The 24,125-nt window shown below is 36.5% G+C and overlaps 1 protein-coding gene and 1 non-coding gene across 2 annotated transcripts in view; both read left to right on the forward strand.

The window, feature by feature from the left end:
- Positions 1 to 24,125, forward strand: part of SMC1B (structural maintenance of chromosomes 1B) — a 73,055-nt gene that overhangs the window by 7,024 nt on the left and 41,906 nt on the right. The window contains exons 3-11 of the mRNA XM_043440724.1: positions 210 to 322; positions 412 to 615; positions 2,947 to 3,185; positions 4,846 to 5,104; positions 6,032 to 6,172; positions 9,629 to 9,711; positions 10,284 to 10,491; positions 13,538 to 13,723; positions 15,004 to 15,183. Coding sequence (XP_043296659.1) covers positions 210 to 322; positions 412 to 615; positions 2,947 to 3,185; positions 4,846 to 5,104; positions 6,032 to 6,172; positions 9,629 to 9,711; positions 10,284 to 10,491; positions 13,538 to 13,723; positions 15,004 to 15,183 — 1,613 coding nt within the window. The remainder of the gene's footprint in view (positions 1 to 209; positions 323 to 411; positions 616 to 2,946; positions 3,186 to 4,845; positions 5,105 to 6,031; positions 6,173 to 9,628; positions 9,712 to 10,283; positions 10,492 to 13,537; positions 13,724 to 15,003; positions 15,184 to 24,125) is intronic.
- Positions 22,928 to 23,034, forward strand: LOC122424151. Its single transcript, XR_006264337.1, has one exon. It is a non-coding gene; the product is annotated as a U6 spliceosomal RNA (small nuclear RNA).

Genomic DNA, 24,125 nt, shown 5'->3' on the forward strand with positions numbered 1-24,125 from the left:
ACTAGGATATAAGCTTGAGATGAGACTTTTGTCTGTTATGTTCACTGCTATAGAATACTCCTTGGCTTCTAGTAGACACTCAGCATTTGTTGATTGATTAAATGCATTTATTAACATGTATATTACTGCCATAACTGGCCATTTCAATAGTTTTTGATATATAGCTGGTATTTATACTTCCCATAACAGCATTTGTTCTTTTATTTTAGGAGGATGCTCAGAATATCGTTTTAATGATAATCCTGTTAGTCGTTCTGCTTATATCACAGAGCTGGAAAAGATAGGCATAATAGTCAAAGCACGGAACTGTCTGGTTTTTCAGGTAAGTGGTGATAGTATTTTATTTTATTCATGATTTTGAAAATGTATTACCATATTTTATATGTTGATGTGCTTAACTATTTTTGAAAGGGAACTGTGGAGTCAATTTCAATGAAAAAACCCAAAGAAAGAACCCAGTTTTTTGAGGAAATCAGCAGTTCAAGAGAGCTTATAGGAGAATATGAGGAAAAGAAAAGAAAGTTACAGAAAGCCGAAGAAGATGCACAATTTAATTTTAATAAGAAAAAAAATGTAGCTGCAGAGCGCAAACATGCAAAATTAGAGAAAGAAGAGGTAAGATGTCATGATGTAACCAATTAAGTGTTGCATGCAAAACCTGTGTTAGAATTTTAAGTACTGGTTTGGGGTTACTAAAAAAATTCCTTTAATAACGTAAGTAAAGCCCATTATTCATCAAAGATAAACTTTTTGGTTTATTTTCCACTGTTTGGGTTTCTTTCTCCAAAATAGGCAGGACAACTTGAGCTGCAAAGATGTCTGATTTTCCTAACTAAAATTAAACTTGAGGGATTTATATCTCACATGGCAGAGGCCCTCAGATTTTTGGATCTTATCCTTTTATATTTTAAAAATTATTGAGGACCCCAAAGAGTTATCTATCAATATTTATTGTATTTGAAATTAAAACTGAGACATTTAAAAATTATATTTTGATGATTTATTGTTGTTAAAAATAGCAATAATAAACTCATTGCATGTTAGTATAAATAGCATATTTTTATGAAAAATAAACTGAGTTTTCTAAAACCAAATAATTAGAAGGGTAGTATTGTTTTACCTTTTTATAATTTCATGAATATCTGGCTTAATAGAAAACAGTGAATTCTCATATCTGTTTCTGTGTTGAACCTGTGGTGAGACCTAGGAACTTTACCCTCCTTTGGCTTTTACACCATTGGTGCAAATGTCAACACAGTAAAAAGACAAATGAAATCTGAGTATTATTATGAAAATAGTTTTGATTTCAGGGGCTCCATGAAAGGGTGTTCGGGAACTCTAGGAGGCCATGGTCACACTTTGTAAATGCTATTCTGTGGTATTTCTTGGTGCCCTTCACAGCGCCTGGTGTAGTGCCTTGTAAACTGTTGATTATTGTTTGCCTTTAGAGTATTCTTTATCAAATGCAAAGCAGATTTTGCCATTGTTTTACATAAAATCTCTTTTGGAGCAGTGCTTTCCACTGCACTGAGAATCTAGTCTCCCTTCCCAGCCTACTGATCTGCCTCTTGTTCACCTCTGAAACTTTAACTTCCTTTACTCTTCAACCACATTGACCTTTATCATTTATTGAAAATACCACGTTCTCTTGTGTTCTAGAGCTTTTGCTGTTTCCTCTGCCTAGATAATTGTGTGCCTGATTTTTACATGACTAATACTCTCATTCAAGTTTTCATAAAGAAGCCATTTTCTCAGCCAGACATTTGCTGTCCACTCTCCCAATCTAAATTAGCATCCCTTCGCTGGTACTATTGCATTACTCTATTTTGTTTCTTTTGTAGCATATTTTGCTGTATGAAATTATCTTGTGTATTATTTATTGCTTATTTATTCTCTGACTCAGCTTCCCTCCCTGCCCCACTAGGATAACTTGGTTGTAATCTATGAAGAGCAGAGACTCTTTCTACCTTGTTCCCTACCATATTTCACAGCACATAGAAGAGGGCCTGGCACACAATAGCCAGTTAATAAATATTTGAAAAAATAAATGAAAGGTGGACGTGTTCCTTGTTAGTGATTTTTCTCTGTTGCTTCAGATTTTTATAAGTGTGTGTGTGTTCTTGGTATAGTATTTGTAATATACTAAAAGAGCTTATAGCAGAATAGAATTGCAGAACTTTTAAACATTATAAGGATAGTTAGAATAGTCCAACTTCATGATTATTTTTAACATCCTAGCAGATGGCTGTTTACCTGTTACTTGGAATATTTCATTGATTAAGAGTTTTCTTCTTAAGGTAGAACATTCCTTTTTTCTTTACTAATGGTACAAATACTCAGGAAATTCTCCCATCTCACATGTAATTTAGAACTTTAACAGTCCTATTAGTTCTATTCATAGAAAAAATTGCATTCTATAGAAGAAATTTTACCTGGAATCTTTGAATTTAAAATCGCTAGAACTTTAAAAGTGATATTACTTCCTTTAGTTTACAAGTGGGGAAGCTGATGTCAGACTTGCTTGCCAAACTTCTGAGGTCAAGACAGAAGTGGGATAGGACTCCGTTAGTGGGTGCCCCAAATAGTTCTTTTGGAGAAGAAAATGGCAACCCACTCCAGTATTCTTGCCTGGAGAATCCCATGGACAGAGGAGCCTGGTGGGCTACAGTCCATGGGGTCGTAAAGAGTCGGACACAACTGAGTGACTAACATACGGTTCTTACCACCATACCACTGTGTGCATGAATATAAAATCCTTCACTGGTTTATTGTAGAAGTTTATGCAGAAGCCTTCTCCCAATAATGGTACTTTGGGCAAGAATATAATTTGTTAATGATATAAATGAAAATTCATTAGAGATCATTTGTTAGTATTTTAGTTGAGTTTATGATAGGTCAGTGTAAGATATACTCCCTCTTAACTGTTGTTGAATTTCACTGTTGTAGGCAGACCGTTACCAGAATCTCCTTGAAGAACTGAAAATTAACAAGATACAACTGCAGCTTTTCAGACTGTATCACAATGAGAAAAAAATTAATTTTTTATATACTGAGTTAGAGCGTGTGAATAAGAATTTGAGTGTCACAAAAGAGTCTCTTTCTCATCATGAAAACATAGTTAAAGCCAAGAAAAAGGAACATGGAATGTTGAGCAGACAACTACAACAAACAGAAAAAGAATTAAAGTGAGTTTTCAAAATCATTATTAACAGCTGGATTTTATTTAGATTGATAGGAATATTAAGTGATGCTTTGAAAGTTGATTTTTTAAATAAACTTTTTACTTTGGAATACTTTTGGATATACAAAAAAATTATAAAGGTAGTGTAGAGAGTTCCCATATTCCCCACACTCAATTTCTCTCACTTAGAAAAGGAGGAGGAGGGGGCTACAGAGGATGAGATGGTTGGATGGCATCACCACTTCAGTGGAAATGAGTTTGAGCAAACTCCTGGAGATAGTGAAGGACAGGGAAGCCTGGCGTGCCGCAGTCCATGGGGTTGCAAAGAGTCAGACACAACTTAGCTACTGAACAACAAATAACATCTTACATTATTAGTATGCTACACTTGTCAGAATTAATTAATCCATATTTATTCATTATTACTAACTAAATTCCATACTTAATTCATTTTTTTATGTTTTAATGTTCTTTTTCTGATCCAGTATACCATATTATATTTAGTTATCATGTCTTCTTAAGGTCCTCTTGGTTGTGACAGTTTCAGACTTAAACCTTGTTATTGGTATCCTTTACAGTTTTAAGAAGCATTGGTCAAGCTTTTTGTAGACTGTATCTCAATTAGTATTTCTCTTTTAGTTTTCTCATAATTAGACAAGTTTATGGGTTTGGGGGAAGAAGACCACATAGGTAAAATGCCATTATTATCATAGTACATCAGGAACATCAGCGTATCATATACAGGGAATTCCCTGGTGGTCCAGTGGTTAGGACTCTGTGTTCATGTTGCTGAGGGCCGGGGTTCAAGCTCTGGTTGGGGAACTAAAATCCCACAAGCCACATGGTGTGGCCAGTAAATAAATAAAGTGACTCTACCATAAATTTTTTAATATATGTGTTATATTATTAAATCATCTATCTAATATAGTATCAGCCTGCCATCATTATTGATGGTTTTTTGGGGGCTTTTTGGCTGCACCACACAGCATGTGGAATCTTACTTCCCTGACCAGGAATTGAACCCGTGCCTCCTGCAGTGGGAGCATGGAGTCTTAACCAGTGGACTATGAGGAAAGTCCCACATTATATCCATTTGCTTAATTGTTCAATTCCAGTAATCATGTATGGCAGTACCAGAATTATTAAACCATGTCCTGTGGGAAGCAAATTTATCAACTAGAGTGCAAGGCTTGTGTATAATTATTTTTGCTTTTAATTTTATGGACTCTGCTCATTTCCAGCATTACTTAGGTTAACACGTTTCCCCTTACGCTCTTCAGTAAGGTTGTTTCATACATTTGTACTACAGTTAGATTATTTTGTCACTTTGTATATTTTATCTGGGATCGCTCGCCTTTAAGTGATTTTTATAAAATTTGTGTGTTAAAGTTCACCCTTGGAGCTATAAATTTCTGTAGGTTTTGACAAATGCATGATGTCATATGACCATCACTGCAGTATCATACAGAGTGGTTTATCACTCTTTAAAAATTCCCCAATGCTTCACCTATTTGATTTTCCCTCTTACCTGGCAACCACTGATGTGCTTACAGTCTCTGAAAGTCAATATTTAGCATTTCTTTTTAACTGTATAATTTGATCAGAAGAGCTTCTTGCCTTTATATAAAATTTTCCTTTAAAGCAAACTTTATTTTTCTTTTTAGATCTCTTGAAGCACTGTTAAATCAGAAGAGGCCTCAATACATTAAAGCTAAAGAAAATACTTCTCACCACCTCAAGAAATTAGATGTGGCTAAAAAATCAATAAAGGACAGTGAAAAACAATGTTCTAAACAGGAGGATGACATAAAAGCCTTAGAGACAGAGCTGGTTGATTTAGATGGTGCATGGAGAAGTTTTGAAAAGCAGATTGAGGAAGAAATGTTACATAAAGGGCGAGACATTGAACTAGAAGCTGGTCAGGTGAAAAAGTTGGCATATGGGAAATCATTTGTTTTTATTGTTTCAGCTTTTCCTTTTGATTAGAATTTAAAGGATGACTTCTCTTTCTGATTATTTTAAGAGATTGTCTGCAAAATTTAAACTATAGGGATTTTGATTTTTCAGCCTATATGGAGAATCTAAATTTAATCTTTACACTAGGCTGTTTTTTCTTTATAAAAGTAGATGACATCATAACATTTGTGAGTTAACTAAAGTCATAGAAAATACTTCAGCAAGATTACATGGTATCATTTTGTAATAAAATGAATTATATTCATATGTTTTTAAGGTAATTATTTTTTCCTCATGAATATTTTAAAAAGTTAAAAGTCAGATTATATATGGCCTTGAAGAGACATGATCACTTAATTGACAGGAGGGAAATTGGTTAAGATTGTTTAAAATGTTAAGTGATTAATGAATATCCAACTTAGTATACAAGATAGAAGTCGACAATAGATATCCAGAAATTTGTAATTCAGAGTTTTCAAACATTCTTTCAACTAAATTTCTATTATGTATCTTTTTCATTAATTTTATGATAACTTTATTTCACAATATATATGCTAAAATAATTGTGACTGTATAAATAGAAAAATACGTAATTTTCTTTGAACTCCTCTTACTCTGGACCATTAATGAGTTTTAATGTGCTTTCTCTTACAGAATTTCTTACAGAGACCTTATAGAGTTGGTTTTGAATACCTTGTTGATCTATCTAAACAGTTTTAAATAAGATGTTCATTTTGTGTTCATGCTGTCTTAGCTGGAGAAGATGGCTAATTATAGTATAATTTATATAAAACATTTTTATAAGTTTAATTATCTGCTAGTAAAGAATATAGAGAGAATTTCCTCTCACACTTCTTTAAATTAATTATCAATGGTTAAATGCTCTTTATACAGCTGGTTCAGTATAAAGAACTTAAGGAACAAGTAAGAAAGAAAGTGGCTATAATGACCCAACAGTTGGAAAAGCTGCAGTGGGAACAGAGGTCTGATGAAGATAGATGGGCATTTGAAAAGAGGAGACATGGGGAAGTTCAGGTACCTCGGTTTGTGCAATAAATGATTTAGAATTATTTTTCATGAAATTTTATTCCCTTTTTATATTTGTTTTTCAGTATATAAATGGTTTTACATCAGATATGAGGAATTAATTAAATTTTCTTTAATTTAGACTTTTAGACTGCTTAGTACCATTTAGGTGCTCTTTCATAGTCTAAGATATAGACAGTGTAGGGACTTCCCTGGTGATCCAGTGGTTGACTCCGCCTTCCAATGCAGGGGATGCAGGTTTGATCCCTGGTTGAGGAACTAAGATCCCACATGCCGTGAGGCAACTAAGCCCATGCACCAAATTTAAGAGAGAAGCCCACGTGCCTCAGTGAAGACTGAGCACAGCCAAATAAGTAAAATAAAAAGTATAAAGAAACTGATAAAAATAACATAAAAATAGTGTCTTCCTTCACATAGTCAGTAAGCATTTTATGCATACTTGTATAATGATAGGCAGAAAGCAAAGAGGAACTAAAGAGCTTCTTGACAAAGGTGAAAGAGGAGAATGAAAAAGCTGGCTTAAAACTCAACATTCAGAAAGCTAAGATCATAGCATCCTGTCCTACCACTTCATGGCAAATAGAAGGGGAAAAGTGGAAACTGTGACAGATTTTATTTTCTTGGGCTCCAAATCACTGTGGATGGTGACTGCAGCCTTGAAATTAAAAGATGCTTACTCCTTGGAAAGAAAGGTATGACAAACCTAGACAATGTATTAGAAAGCAGAGACATCACTTTACTAGCAAAGGTCCATATAGTCAAAGCTGTGGTTTTTCCAGTAGTCACGTACAGATGTGAAATTTGGACCATAAAGAAGGCTGAGTTCCAAAGAATTGAGCTTTTGAACTGTGGTGCTGAGGACTGTTGAGAGTCTCTTGGACAGCAAGGAGATCAAACCAGTCAATCCTAAAGGAAATCAACCCTAAATATTCATTGGAAGGACTGATGCTGAAGCTCCAATACTTTGGCTACCTGATGTGAAGACCTGTCTCATTGGAAAAAACCCTGATGCTGGAAAAGACTGAGGGGAGGAGTAGAAGGGGGCAACAGAACATAAGATGGTCAGGTGGCATCACCGACTCAATGGACAGGAGCTTGAGGAAACTGGGAGATAGTGAAGGGCAAGGAAGCCTGGCGTGCTGCAGTCCATGGGGTCACAAGGAGTGAGACATAACTTAGCGACTGAACAACAACATAATGATAGGCACAGGTGGATGCTATTGTCTGTTCTTATAAGTAGGTCAGTCCACTGAGGTTAGGAGGAGCATAACTAAAGGGAAAAAAACGAATAGCATAAGTGAAAGGTCATTTGGAAACATTAAGGACATAGCCCAAGAGGAGCTTAATAGTCTGCATGTGAGGTGACCATCAAGACAGCAGTATACTATTCTGCCTTAGAGTAAGAGAGATTTGGCTTCCATCCAGTCTTGTCCTGTCCCTGACTATGTTGGTATAACTAAATCATTTCACTTCTTTGAACTTTGATTTCTTCATTTGTACAATATCTTTTTTTTTTGTCTTTTTGTCTGTCTTTTTTTATGGCTGAGTAATATTCCATTGTATATATACCACATCCTTCTTTATCCATTCATCTATCGATGGACATTTAGGTTGCTTTCATATCTTGACTATTGTAAATAATACTGCAGTGAACAAGGGAGTGCATATCTTTTCTAATTACTTTTTTCTTTTCTTCACTAAAATATCTAGGATTAGTATTGCTGGATCACATGGTAGTTCTCTTTTTATTTTGTGAGGAATCGCCATACTGTTTTCCATAGTAGCTGCACCAATTTACATTCCCACCAGTAGTGCATAAAAGTTCACTTTTCTCCACATCCTTGCCAATACTTGTCTTCTTGATAACAGCCATTCTAATAGGGGTGAGATGATATCTCATTGTGATTTTACTTGCATTTCTCTGATGATGTTGAGCATCTTTTCGTGCACCTGCTATCTGTATGTCTTCCTTGGAAAAATGTCTATTCAGATAACCTGCCCATTTTTTAATTAGTTCTTGTTTTTATGTTGAGTTGTATGAGTTCTTTGTACATTTTGGATGTTAACCGCTTACCACATACATTGTTTGCAAACATCTCCCATTCAGAGCTGCTGCCAAGTCACTTCAGTCATGTCCGACCCTGTGCGACCCCGTAGACGGCAGCCCACCAGGCTCCGCCATCCCTGGGATTCTCCAGGCAAGAATACTGGAGTGGGTTGCCATTTTGAACTGCTACCTCAGCTTAAATCACTATAAGCTCCCCTCTTAGGACTACTTTTGCTGCATTCCATAGGTTTTGGATCATTGTGTTTTGTCTCTAGGTATTTTTTTAAAATTTCTTCTTTGATTTCTTCAGTGATCCATTGGTTGTTTAATAATAATTGTTTAGTCTCCATATGTTGGTTTTTTTGGCAGTTTTTTCCTTCTGTTTGATTTCTATTCTCGGTTGTAGTCAGAAAACATGCTTGATATGTTTTAGTTTTCTTACATTTATTGCGACTTGCTTTGTGGCAACTCCTGGTTCTAGATCACTTAGTAAAGGAGTAAGATTAATCTTGCTGTAATGCACAGGATGAATTAGACAGGGAAAAGGTTAAAGATAAACAAATTAAGACTACCACAATCCTTGGACTTAGTGATAAAGTGAATGGAGCAAGACTTGTGAAGTTCTCCTTCCACGAACCTGTAGTTGCCTTTTAGATTCCTATACAGTTATAGTATTGAGCCACTCTAGTGGAATTACTTGTCTGTTTCTCCCACCAAACCTTAGTCCTTGAGAGCAGAGACTCTGTCTTGTTCATTATAGTATCTGTAGTTTCTAGTACATGGTAGGCTGTGAATAAATATTTGTTGAATGAGTTTGAGAGAGAGATATGACTGTATATAGATATTTGAAAATAATCCCCTTGGGATTTGAAGTTACCAGAGTAAACTTGCTGAAGATAGATATCTAGTAAATGATGGAGCCAGGATTTGAACCTTGATTCCTGAAACCTCAGAACTCTTTACCATACTGCCTTTTCAAAATTAAAATTTACTCTCCTGAGAATTTTCATATGGTTATCTATATATTTCAAATTTAGAACAATATATGTATATTTCAAATTTAGAACAACTTATGCTATTATAGGCTTCCCCAGTGGCTCAGCAATAAAGAATCTGCCTGCAGGGCAGGAGCTGCAGGAGAACGTGGGTTCAATCTTTGGGTGAGAAAGATCCCCTGGAATAGAGGGCATGGCAGCCCACTTCAGTATTCCCACCTAGAGAATCCTATGGACAGAGGACCCTGGTTGGCTAAGGTCCAAATGGTCACAAAAGAATTGGACATGACTGAAGTGAGTTAGCATGTACACATGCATGCTATTATAGGTTCTAGGCATCTAGTGAAAAACTATTTGTTTGGAGTTGCTATAATTGATTTCAGATTTCATTTCCTGTTTTAGGAAAATATAAAACAAATAAAGGAACAAATAGAAGATCATAAAAAGCGAATAGAGAAGTTGGAGGAGTATACAAAAACATGCACGTAGGTATAGTAAAAAAAATTGCTTGCAGCTTTCTTGTATCTCAAGGGTCTTGTATATTTGTGGTGAATGCTTCCTCTGTATCGTAATGTTCTCACTCTCCCATTGTTTTTTTATTTCATTGTAGATATTTAAAAACTATAATTAACCACTTAAGGTTGAGATTTTGAAAATATAAATGTGTAACAGTGGTGAAACTTAAAACTCTCCTTTGGTATTGATATTTTATATTAAAAGTATGTCATGAAAACTGTTAGCACCTAAGTATTCTATCAGTAAGAATTTCTTTTAAATTGATATTTACTTACTGTTAAGCTCATGATGATTGCTCTGGTTATAGTGAGTGATCTTTCTTCTCAGAATCCAGAAATATGTATCTTTTGACTCAAGAAAGAATGATTAAAATATCTTTTGCTCATGTTTGGTGCTAGGTTTATTATATTGTATGTTTCATCATTTGAAATTGATAGAGCACTATCTCATTCCCCTGTGATGCCAGGCTAGAGTGTATTGCACTTCCTAAATTTTGGTTTTTCTTTTTGCTGTATAATGTATTATTGTTATTGTCATATAGGAATTGCTTGAAAGAAAAAAAAGAGCAGGAGGAAAACTTAGTGAATGAAATAGAAAAAACAAAATCAAGAATGTCTGAAGTTAATGAAGAGTTGAATCTTATTAGAAGTGAATTGCAGAATGCTGGAATTGATACCCATGAAGGAAAACGTCAGCAAAAGAGAGCAGAGATTCTGGAACACCTTAAGAGACTTTACCCAGATTCAGTGGTAATTGAAATAAAAAGGCTAAGCTTTCTAATTTGTGATTAAAAATTTGAAATTATTAGGAGGTAATATTATTTCAGAAACCTATAAATTTTGTGTTTTATTATTTATATTTAAGGCATAATAGTAACTGCAGTAAAATGTATATAATCCCCAGTAATGTCTATAGGTAAGTAATTATTGGGGAGAAACATTGATATGAACACATTACCCAGAAAGTCCAGATATCCCCAAAGGATATGGGTATATGAAATAGTCTGTTGCCTTGTAGACACATAGCCTCAAACCTCATTTTCTTCATGACTTCAGTTTTTTTAAAAAGTACTTTCTTCAGTGGATATTGTTGGCCTACTTTTGAACAGTGAATTTTTATTCTCTAAATCTGACTGTTCATCCAGTATTACTAGTTTATTTCATTAGCCCCAATGCAGCAATGTCTAACGTGTTATGTGAGGTGTCAGCTTCATAGAATTATTTCTTTTGGTATCGGGGTCTGTCATCTCACTCTCTTGTCACTAACACCAGTGTACACTGTGTGCTCCTTGTTTCATGGCAGCCTTCCTTTTCAGCATTTGACACTGTTAACCACTTGCACTTTTTGAAACACTTGTTTGTTGGCCTCCTTGATACCACACTGTTGGTTTTCCTATTTCTCTGGTCACCCATCTTCATTTCCTTTATAGCATCCTTTTTGCCTTTCTGACTCTTAAGTGTTAGTCTTAGTTTCTAGATAGTGATAGAAGAATAAGGGTGGGTCACAGAATTCTTACCCCAATACCAGGAAAATCACAAAAACTAGTGAAAAACTAGTTCAACAACCAAAAGAGGAAAGGGGCTCATACATCATGCTCTATTAACCTTCAGAAAATAGTAATAGTCCAGGATTTGTTTTTAAAGATTAAAATATAGCATTGTTAATTCTTAATTCTGCAGAAGGCAAACTGATAATTAATTCCTGAGAATTCTCACTTAATATCCCTTAATTTTGCAAGAAGCAAACTTTTGTTTGTTTCCTTCTGAGTAAAAAACTAGCACTCAAATTGAATCAGAGAATATGGACCTCTGCTTCTCTTAGATGGAAGTGAAAGCTCTGGAGCTCTTCATTAAATTGAGAAGCCAATTCAAAGCCCTCTCCCCCAAAATGGGATTTGTTCTCTTTCCCCCAAGAAGAAAAACCTTAGTATGGGATATTAATTGAAGAAAGAACAAAACTCAGTTATTCAAGTAAAATATGTGCATAGCTTTAGCACAGCTCTTACTTACCCTCGCTTTTCAAGCCCTGGGCTCCCTGGTAGCTCACCTGGTGAAGAGTCTTCCTGCAGTGTCAGAGGCCCCGATGTGATTCCTGGGTCGGGAAGGTCCCCAGGAGGAGGGTATGGGAACCCGCTCCAGTTCAAGTCTGGGTGATGGGCAATCAGAAAATTCTTGGAATATAGAACAGAAAATACTTGGTCCATCATTTGTTGCTTACCATCTCAGTTTTAAGTGAGACAATCAAAAAAAATTATCCATCACAGAAAATAAAAGGTTTACACAGAGCTGCCCACATTGAATACAGGAAAGGTGAAGAGAAGCTGTATGGCAGCATGCTGCTGCTGCTGCTAAGTCACTTCAGTCGTGTCCGACTCTGTGTGACCCCATAGATGGCAGCCCACCAGGCTCCGCCGTCCCTGGGATTTTCCAGGCAAGAACACTGGAGTGGGTTGCCATTTCCTTCTCCAATGCATGAAAGTGAAAAGTGAAAGTGAAGTCGCATAGGTACATATATTAAAAGAAAAAAAAAATAAAAGGCATTTAGAAGTCAAATAGCCTTGTGGAAGAAAGTTGCAGAACAAAATCCCCCATAAGTTTTTTGTGCTGTAGACAATTTAATAACAGCTTGAATTCACAAAGTCAAATTCAAATATGAGTTAGAATAAAATTAAAAAAAACTGTAGAGCTAAGAAAACAAATCAAGAACAAACATTACTGAACTAATAAATTGCAAATAGCAAAAAGTGGGTTACATAGCTGAAAATCAAATTACTGACCTAGAAGTCAGATTTGAGTTAATCATGACTGAATTGAGAAGAAAAAACAAGATAATAAATATTAAAGACAATGATGATCTATCATAAAGAAATTGGTATTTCTGACATAGAACCTAGCGGATGAAGAGTCTAAAGATGTAAAATTGAATCTGCGAGAGCATTCAATACATTGATACAATACAATGCTAGGGAGCATTGATACAGGACGGCTGGCATTCTGATGTTTTCTAGACTTTTTGAACTTCAGTCTGATTCTTGACTGATCCTCAAAAACACTTCTCTGTGGGAAGCCATCTCTGGCTTGCAGGTCAGCCTGGTCCCTGTTATATATTCTCAGAGCACTCTGTGCTTAGTCACAGTGTCTATTTTAACTCTGCTTTGTACATGCATACAATTATTGATTATTTTCTTCCCCTACTAATCTGAAAGCTCTGTGATTGTTAGAGAGGATCTGTTTTGTTCAGGCATGTTTACCCAGTGTCTGGCTCAGTACCTGCATGCAGTAGATGCCTCACAGATTCTTACTTAATAAATAAGGTCATGAATGAATACTGTTTAATTACTAGCTTTGTAAAATACTTTAATACCTTGGTATGACTAGTCTCTCCTTACTAGTCTCTTGTTAAATGAAATGTGACACACCTAACATATCTCATGTGCTGTGTAGTACTTAGTAGCTCAGTTGTGTCTGACTCTCTGCAACCCATGGACCATAGCCCACCAGGTTCCTCTGTCCATGGGGATTCTCCAGGCAAGACTACTGAAGTGGATTGCTATGCCCTCCTCTAGGGAATCTTCCCAACCCAGGGATCAAAACCAGGTCTCCCACATTGCAGGCGGATTCTTTACTGTCTGAGCCACCAGAAATTTATTTCTATTTTCCATTTGAGACTGTTAAATTATGATTATAATTTTGTAAAATTAGTTTGGTCTGTGCTGCTTTGTTCCATTAAAAAGTGATGAATTATATGTTTCTCATTAATGTGTTTGTTTTTTTCTCCTTTTTGAAACCTGCTAAGTTTGGAAGACTACTTGACTTGTGTCATCCTATCCATAAGAAATACCAGCTGGCTGTTACTAAACTTTTTGGTCGGTACATGGTTGCCATTGTTGTAGCCTCTGAAAAGGTAGCAAAAGATTGTATTCGATTTCTGAAGGAGGAAAGAGCTGAACCTGAGACATTCCTTGCACTAGATTACCTTGATGTAAGAAATTTGTAATCCTTAGTATTTAGTAGTGATAAAATTCTGTCTTTTAAAGTATGTCTTTATTGCCTGAGACTGTGGTAGTGATTTACAAAGTTATTGATTGGATGCCAGTTAGTCATTCAGATGGCTGGTGTAAATATATTGACAGGCAAAGAATAATATCCAGAGAAGGTGATGGCAACCCACTCCGGTACCCTTGCCTGGAAACTCCCATGGGCGGAGGAGCCTGGTAGGCTGCAGTCCATGGGGTCGTGAAGAGTCTGACACGACTGAGCGACTTCACTTTCACTTTGCACTTTCATTCACTGGAGAAGGAAATGGCAACCCACTCCAGGATTCTTGCCTGGAGAATCCCAGGGACAGCGGAGCCTGGTGGGCTGCCATCTGTGAGGTCACACAGAGTCGGACATGACTGAAGTGACTTTGCAGCAGCAGCAGCTGCTGTCTTTCTTGCCTTCATATCATTTCTTCCTAATCTAGTTTTGCCATAATTTACCTTCATGATTTTGAGCACATTGCTCTAGCAGTGTACCACTAGCCAGCAATTTATATTCTCCTGTAGCATAGTATGTTGGAGAAGGATGAAACATATGTTCTGTAGTGAAATGCTAACCCAAAGTTTCAGTTGTAAATGTGAGGTCCAGTAAATATGTGTCAGCTATTGGTGGAGCAAGCTAAATTTTGAGCTTTGAGGTATGTATTGAAAGGTATTAAGAGTATCTAAAATTTACATAATATTTATATGTGCACATATATTTTGGTTATATATAGGGTTTTTGTTTTATGAAAATGAAACTATACTTGCTGGTTTTCAGTAACACATTGCAAATATCTTTTGATCTCCTTATCAACCCAACTTAAATCATGTCAAAGGGGATCTACAAGCTTTCCTGATATTTAAGCCTAAAATGGTTTTCTGAGTTCCATACTATTGTGCCACTCTTTTGAAAGTATATAAATAGGTATTTTCTCCCACTAGATTTTATGATTTTGAGAGCAGGAAGGGTTTCTCAGTCATTGCTTAATTCCAACTAGTTAGTGATAAAATTTAATCTGGAAATTATATCTTCTGACATTTGATGAAGTGTCTTTTTAAAAAATATTAAATGAAGCCAGGGGTATTTGTTCATCAGGATTCTCGTCAAACTTTTATTGTGTGTAAGTGCATGCTACTCATCCCTTACTGTCATGTCTATATATGTTCTTTGAAAAAGAAGGTATTGAGTATTTGGTTTATATTTTAGTAATATATATCAAGTATTTTTTAAACCCTTTAGATCAAACCAATCAATGAAAGATTAAGGGAGATTAAAGGCTGTAAAATGGTGATTGATGTCATAAAGACTCAGTTTCCTCAGCTGAAGAAAGTAATTCAGTTTGTGTGTGGAAATGGCCTTGTCTGTGAGACTCTGGAAGAAGCAAGGCATATTGCCTTCGCTGGACCTGAAAGACGGAAAGTAAGAGATTTAAATTGCAGCTTTGGATAATTTAAAGCAGTATTTGTAAGACTAACATATTACATATTCAAATATTTATATATGCTTTCACATGTTCTCCTATGTGAGGAAGACTAACAACCTAAGATGTTCATGGCTGCAGTAGTTTTTATAATGTTAAGTATTCAAAAAATTAATTTCTCTAATATTTCCCCAAATCAGAAATCATATTTTGGAAGTTAGATTTGTTGTAGTGATATCCTAAAGCTGTTAATTTTTTAACTATATATACAATAAATGTCCCTGTTGGATCTCAGATTTTCCCTGTATTTACAAATAATACATACATTTCTGAATACCATGAAAGAATTTAGGTGCTTATTTTACATTCTCGGTTATTCTTCTATAGTTTAATGAAGCTACTAACTGTCCTTTTACACATTCAAGGTTTTAACAGATTTGAAGTTATATAGGAATAGCACAATTGAAATGAGGTTACTAAATATTAGTCTCTCAAATAATTTAGGTTTTAAAAATACTGTTTTCCTCTCAGTTGAAATAGAGTTTGTATTTAATTAAGCAGTGTAAAATTATTCAAATTATGTGATACAGTCTTTTTTAAAAAACTACTTTGTGATAACATAGTGCTTAAGGGCATTAACTATGGAGTAAAACCAGTTAACCAGTTCCCTGATAGCTGGTAAAGAACCTGATAGCTGGTAAAGATACCCTGATAGTTGGTAAAGAATCTGCCTGCAATGCAGGAGACCCCAGTCGATTTCTGGGTGGGGAAGATCCACTGGAGATAGGTTACCCACTCCAGTATTCTTAGGCTTCCCTTGTGGCTCAGCTGGTAAAGAATCGACCTGCAGTGCAGGAGACCTGGCTTTGATCCCTGGGCTGGGAAGATTCCTGGGTCGGGAAGATCCACAGGAGAAGCAAAAGGCTACCCACTCCAGTATTCTGGCCTAGAGAATTTCACGGACTGTATGGTGCATGGGGTTGCAAAGAGTCGGACGTGACTGAGCGACTTGCAAAAAAAAAAAAAGACCAGTGATACGACTTAGTAATTAATTATGTTAATTTAGGCAAGTTTCTAAACCTTTTAGTTTGTTCATCTAAAGTGGCGGAAATAACAGTACTTATTTCATAGAGTTATAGGATTAAATAAGTAATAACATGCAAAATGCTTTTATAGTGCCCAGGAAATAGCTCTCAAAAAAGTGATAACTGATGTATTTACTAGTCAGTTTACACATTTGATGTGAAATGTCCAGAATCACAAATTAACACAACGCAGGCTATTCTTATGAAAGATAGGAATTTTCAGCATTAAATGTATTGACTTGTCTTATATGATTAACTTCTCATACACTTTAGTAGTTGTAGCTATAATAATCTTAATGTGATCTCTGTCATTGATTTCTCTATATTAAATTTAATAATAATAATAAGTGAGCTACTAAGATATCTTCCTTACTTTGCTATCTCATTAACTATACTAAAGTTGACTTTTGTATATTTGTAAAATTGGTTTTTGAAGATTTGTGTGGTGAATTTAAAGAAGTCACATAAAGATAAGACTGTTTAACTCTTCCTTTGTTCACCATATATTTATGGTTTATATCTTGTTCATAGTAATATGCCTTACCCCTTTAAGCTATATTTTGTTCTTTTTGTTATTTCAAAATTTTAATCAGCTTTATATATCATATTTTTATCTTGAAGTATATTCCAGGGACTCTTCTTCCCATTATTATTATTCCACTTGAAGAATATTCTCTGTGTTTTAGGATGCAGGAGACATTTGGATAGATGTCATATTTTCACAGAAATCATCTGAGGTTTTTAATTTGTGCTTTTTGTTTTCCATGGACTTGATGTCTTTCCATTGACTTGATAATGTGGTTTAAAATTTTCTTTGTTCACACATTGCAAGTTACATCACAAAATTATATTTTTGTTAGTTTATAAACTACATATAGTATATGTAAACTATATAATAATATAAATTACAGTGATTTTGCTAGCTGTAGTTTAGTCATTAAGATATTTATAACTCAATCTTAAAATATTTTAAAAATTTATGTAACAAAATTTTAAAATCTAGAGTCTCTTTCAATACATGTGATTATTTCATCCATTTCCCTTAAGCAAAGAAACAACAATCATTTGCTTCCTTTTCCCATAGACTGGATGGTTATTTCTGTAAATCATATATAGATATATCTGTTTATGCTTTGGGCTTCCCTAACAGCTCAGTTGGTAAAGAATCTGCCTGCAATGCAGGAGACCCCAGTTTGATTCCTGGGTTCGGAAAATCCACTGGAGAAGGGATAGGCTACCCACTCCAGTATTCTTGGACTTCCTTTGTGGCTCAGCTGGTAAAGAATCCGCCTGCAGAGCAGGAGACCTGGGTTCAGTCCCTGGGTCGGGAAGATCCGTTGGAGAAGGGAAAGGCTATCCATTCCAGTATTCTGGCCTAGAGAATTCCATGGACTACAGTCCATGGGGTCGCAAAGACACAACGACACCCATGGGGTCGTCAGACACAACTGAGCGAGTTTCACTTTCGTTTATGCTTTACCCTTCTAATATGATGTAGCAAAAAACAGATCCAGAAAAATGTCATTAACTAACTGGTAATCTATGAAAACATCATTTTTCCAAAAATTAAATACATTAAACAGGAGAGAATTAAAAATGCAGGGTACAGTAGGTTGAAAAAACTGGGTATCATCTGGAATAAAATATGGTTGAACCTATACTTTATACCTTATATCAGTATATTCCTGGATTAGAATTGTAAATGTTAAAAAATAAAACTGTAAAGGTACCAAGAGAAACTATGGGAAAATTTTTTCTTCATCTCAGAGATAGTAAGGCCTTTCCAATATGACCAAAAATAAAAAAAGCCAACCCCAAGGCTAAAAACATGGGTGAAAAGTGAAAGTGTTAGTCACTTAGTCATATCCAACTCTTTGTGACCCCATGGACTGTTGCCTGCCAGGCTCCTGTCCATGGCATTCTCCTGGGAAGAATACTGGAGTGGTTAGCCATTATTAATGGCTATGGGTAAATTTACATAAGCATAAACATTTCTGCATAGAAAAGATTATAAGCAAAATCAAAAGACATGGCAAACCAGAGAAAATATTTTCTACTCATAAAAAAGAAAATTTGCTACAAATCAATCAGGTAAAGAACAGAAATAAAGTTGAAAAATAGACAAAGGAGAGGAGCAAACAGGTTCATAAAAGGAAATATAATTGCTATTAAATATGAAAACTCACCCTCACTTAAAATACAGGAAATCCCATTAAAACTACACCGAAATACTGTTTTCACTTGTCAAATTGATCAACATCAAAGTTTGATAACACTTTATGGGGAAAGAGACCCTTGGGTTCACTGCTCTGGGCATGTAAATTTGTGCCATCTCTGTGAAGGGCAAGTCTAGCAGTTGTACTTCTTCAGAACTTTACATACACATAAACTCATATATGTATAAAATGATATACATACAAGATTTAGTTATTGAACCATTGTGTGTAGCAAGAAATTTGGAAACAATTTGCTTAAGACTGTTCAGTAAAATTATAATGCATTTATAAAATGGGACACTATATAGTATTAAATAGAGGGAATTAAACTCTTTATGTACAAGTGTCAGATAATCTCCAAGCTGTCAGTTCAGTTCATTTGCTCAGTTGTGTCCAACTCTTTGTGACCCCATGGACTGCAGCACGCCAGGCCTCCCTGTCCATCACCAACTCCCAGGGTTTGCTCAAACTCATGTCCATTGAGTCGATGATGCCATCCAGCCATCTCATCCTCTCTTGTCCCCTTCTCCTCCTGCCTTCAATCTTTCCCAGTATCAGGGTCTTTTCAGATGAGTCAGTTCTTCACATCAGGTGGCCAAGGTATTGGAGCTTCAGCATCAATCCTTCCAATGAATATTTAGGACTGATTTCCTTTAGGATGGACTGGTTGGATCTCCTTGCTGTCTAAGAGACTCTCAGGAGTCTTCTCCAACACCACAGTTAAAAAGCATCAATTCTTCAGCGATCTGCTTTCTTTATAGTCCAGCTCTTAAATCTGTACATGACTACTCCAAGATATAGTCAGTTTTAAAATAGTAGTGAGTAGACTAGTGTTTATTATGTTACCATTTGTGTAAAACATGAGGAAAGGAGATGTGTATTTATTTATGCAAAAATATTTCTGGAAGAATACATAAGAAATTGACAGCATTGATTATCTCTGGGGAGGGTAACTGGGTGGGGGGGCCTAGCAATGCCAGGGAAATTTTTTACTCTATGCCCTGTATCTTTTGGAGTTTGAACTATGTGAATATCTTACCCATTCAAAAATAAAAGGAAATGTTAAAGTATATTATTTTCCATACCTGTGAAAGACAGCTTGAAAATACGTATAGCCTGTATAACACAAAAGTTATAGAGGATCTGCTTTAGCAGCTTATAACACTGAAACAAAATTTCTTCAAACAGTTGAATTTGATTCAGTGGAATGATCAGATATACCTCAGAATAAATTTTTAATGCCAAAGAAATCCTCCTTTTCCTAAGCTGGGCTCTCTGGAATGTTTATTTAATGCTACTAATACTTAAAAATTCCTCCAACTCCTTATTTTATATGAGATCCCAGTTGTGCCATCTAAGGTATTTTTTTGGGAATGCAACCCCCCAAATAGGCATAGGATGACTGCACTGAGCAACCATTGTAAACTATAAATTAAGGAATTTGCAGGCTAGAAATAGAAATTATAGTCCTTCCGGAATGGCTTTGACTGTTAATCAAATGAAAATAGGTTATTTGATACTAAGTTTACTTTTTAAGTAAACATTTTAATAAACCTAGAAACTATTTTTAAAAGCCCTATAATTTTATGAATTGCTGCCTATTTCATTTTTAGAATTAAAGGAGGTCTATAACATGGTGATTGTTAAGAGCATGGACATAGATGTTTGATCAACTTTTGATTTAGGGATTTTAGTCCCTGTCTTAAAGAGATGAGAATACCAGACCTCCTTACCTGTCTCCTGAAAAACCTGTATGCACATCAAGAAGCAACAGTTAAAACCTTACGTGGAACAACTGACTGGTTCAGTTGTGGGAAAGGAGTATGTCAAGGCTGTATATTGTCACTCTGTTTATTTAGCTTTGTGCAGAGTACATCATGTGAAATGCTGGGCTGGATGAATCATAAGCTGGAATCAAGATTTCCAGGAGAAATATCAACCTCAAATTTGCAGGTGATACCACTCTGATAGCAGAAAGTGAAGAGGAACTGAAGAGCGTCTTGATGAAAGTGAAAGAGGAGAGTGAAAAAGCTGGCTTAAAACTCAGCATTCAAAAAACGAAGATCATGGCATCAGTCCCATCACATCATGGCAAAAAGAAGGGAAAAAGTAGAAGCAGTGACAGATTCTATTTTCCTGAGCTCCAAAGTCACTGTGGATAGTGACTGCAGTCATGAAATTAAAAGACTCTTGCTCCTTGGAAGGAAAGCTATGACAAACCTAGACAGCATGTTGAAAATCAGAGACGTCACTTTGCTGACAAAGGTCCATATACTCTGGGCTTGAGTGAAAGTGAAAGTTGCTCAGTCATATCCAACTCTTTGCGACCCCATGGAATAGTCCATGGAATTCTCTAGGTCAGAATACTGGAGTGGGTAGCCTTTCCCTTCTCCAGGGCAACTTCCCAACACAGGGATCAAATCCAGGTCTCCCACACTGCAAGCAGAGTATTTACCAGCTGAGCCACCAGGTAAGCCCAAGAATCCTGGGGTAGGTAGCCTATCCCTTCTCCAGCAGATCTTCCTGACCCAGGAATTGAACTGGGGTCTCCTGCATTGCAGATGGATTCTTTACCAGCTGAGCTACCAAGGAATGGATGTGAGAGTTGGACCATAAAGAAGACTGAGCACCAAAGAATTGATGCTTTCTAATTGTGCTAGAGTTGGCTTAAAGCTGAACATTCAGAAAACTCAGATCATGGCATCTGGTCCCATCACCTCATGGGAAATAGATGGGGAGACAGTGGAAACAGTATCAGACTTTATTTTTTTGGGCTCCAAAATCACTGTAGATGGTGACTGCAGCCATGAAGTTAAAAGACGCTCACTCCTTGGAAGGAAAGTTATGACCAACCTAGATAGCATATTAAAAAGCAGAGACATTACTTTACCACCAAAGGTCTGTCTGGTCAAGGCTATGGTTTTTCCAGTGGTCATATATGGATGTGAGAGTTGGACTGTGAAGAAAGCTGAGCGCCGAAAAATTGATGCTTTTGAACTGTGGTGTTGGAGGAGACTCTTGAGAGTCCCTTGGACTGCAAGGAGATCCAACCAATCCATCCTGAAGGAGATCATTCCTGGGTGTTCATTGGAAGGACTGATGCTGAAGCTGAAACTCCAATACTTTGGCCACCTCATGCGAAGAATTGACTCATTGGAAAAGGCCCTGATGATGGGAGGGATTGGGGGCAGGAGGAGAAGGGGACGACAGAGGATGAGATGGCTGGATGGCATCACTGACTCAATGGGCATGAGTTTGAGTAAACTCCGGGAGTTGGTGATGGACAGGGAGGCCTGGCGTGCTGCAATTCGTGGGGTCACAAAGAGTCAGACACGACTGAGCGACTGAACTGAACTGAACTGAAAAGTGTTCCAGGAGAGGGAAGCTTTTATGGAGAGGTCAGAGGAGTAAGGTGATCACGTAACAGCGGGCTTCCTAGTCAGGGAAACTTCCTTCTGGACCAGAGACCACCTGCAGGAGTTCAGTTTCCATGCCATTGCTGTTGGTATCTGGTAGAGATCTAGTGTCCTTCCCGAGTTCAGACCTGATGAGAAAACTCATTGCCAAGCTAACAGCTGGGAGGGAAGGAAGCCCCCAGGGCCTTCCAGAAAATAAAAGGCAGGTCTCCTCTGAGGGGTAATCCAAGTAAAATACTAAGGGTGGTAGAGCGGTATTACAGGAGTGTGGGTTAACTGTGCAACCACCATACATACACTGGAATGTTATCTCTGTAATTGCAAAAGAGAAATAGACTAAGTTTTCTGTTAAATATAATTAATCTAATTCTAACTCATACCTTTGATAAGACGGTATCAAACGTTTTCACGTTCATCGCCTCTGGAAGCCTTCTGCAAACCTTCCAGGCTGGGTTGGAACACCCCATTTTATGCTTCCAGATTACTCTGTTTCTGTTGTCTCATACTTTACATTGTAATGATATGTTTATATGTTTCTTTTCCTTACTAGAATGACTCATGAGGGTCAGTGCCATATTGGACTCTCTTTTGGTCACTCCAGTCCCCAGTATAGAATGTCTCAAACACAGCAGTGACACAGAGTGTCTGAATCTAGGAATGAATGAGGCTCCTGTTGGCTTTTTTTGTTTTTAGTTTACATTACATGGCTTTAGTCCTCGACAGGCTGTCTCCTCTGCTTTGACTAATTAATTAGACACATTTTAAAAACACTGAGAATTGCTTTCATTTGTTCCGTAAAGCAAAACTAAATTTCAAGCTGTTTTATACATTTGACTCAGTTAAAATTTGGGGTCCAATTTCATATTCATTTTAGAGTACATGATATTTTTGATATTCTAAAGTTACTAAGGCTGTTTTCTAATAATGTCTTTGACATGTGATGTCAGAGTCTTTAAAATACAGTATTAAATAAATAAAATACAGTATTATATGATGCAAAGTATGAGATATTAAATACAAATACTTGTGCTCGCTTCGGCAGCACATATACTAAAATTGGAACGATACAGAGAAGATTAGCATGGCCCCTGCGCGAGGATGACACGCAAATTCGTGAAGCGTTCCATATTTTTTAAAAGCTTTTGCACAACAAAGGAAACTATAAGTAAGGTGAAAAGACAGCCCTCAGATTGGGAGAAAATAATAGCAAATGAAGAAACAGACAAAGGATTAATCTCAAAAATATACAAGCAACTCCTGAAGCTCAATTCCCAAAAAATAAATGACCCAATCAAAAAATGGGCCAAAGAACTAAACAGACATTTCTCCAAAGAAGACATACAGATGGCTAACAAACACATGAAAAGATGCTCAACATCACTCATCATCAGAGAAATGCAAATCAAAACCACAATGAGGTACCATTACACGCCAGTCAGGATGGCTGCTATCCAAAAGTCTACAAGCAATAAATGCTGGAGAGGGTGTGGAGAAAAGGGAACCCTCTTACACTGTTGGTGGGAATGCAAACTAGTACAGCCACTATGGAGAACAGTGTGGAGATTTCTTAAAAAACTGGAAATAGAACTGCCATATGACCCAGCAATCCCACTTCTGGGCATACACACTGAGGAAACCAGATCTGAAAGAGACACGTGCACCCCAATGTTCATCGCAGCACTGTTTATAATAGCCAGGACATGGAAGCAACCTAGATGCCCATCAGCAGATGAATGGATAAGGAAGCTGTGGTACATATACACCATGGAATATTACTCAGCCATTAAAAAGAATTCATTTGAATCAGTCCTAATGAGATGGATGAAACTGGAGCCCATTATACAGAGTGAAGTAAGCCAGAAAGATAAAGAACATTATAGCATACTAACACATATATATGGAATTTAGAAAGATGGTAATGATAACCTTATATGCAAAACAGAAAAAGAGACACAGAAGTACAGAACAGACTTTTGAACTCTGTGGGAGAAGGGAGGGATGTTTCGAAAGAACAACATGTATATTATCTATAGTGAAACAGATCACCAGCCCAAGTGGGATGCATGAGACAAGTGCTCGGGACTGGTGCACTGGGAAGACCCAGAGGAATTGGGTGGAGAGGGAGGTGGGAGGGGGGATCGGGATGGGGAATACATGTAACTCCATGGCTGATTCATGTCAATGTATGACAAAACCCACTGAAATGTTGTGAAGTAATTAGCCT

The sequence above is a fragment of the Cervus canadensis genome, chromosome 21 (genome assembly GCF_019320065.1).
Source record: "Cervus canadensis isolate Bull #8, Minnesota chromosome 21, ASM1932006v1, whole genome shotgun sequence".
NCBI lineage: Eukaryota > Metazoa > Chordata > Mammalia > Artiodactyla > Cervidae > Cervus > Cervus canadensis.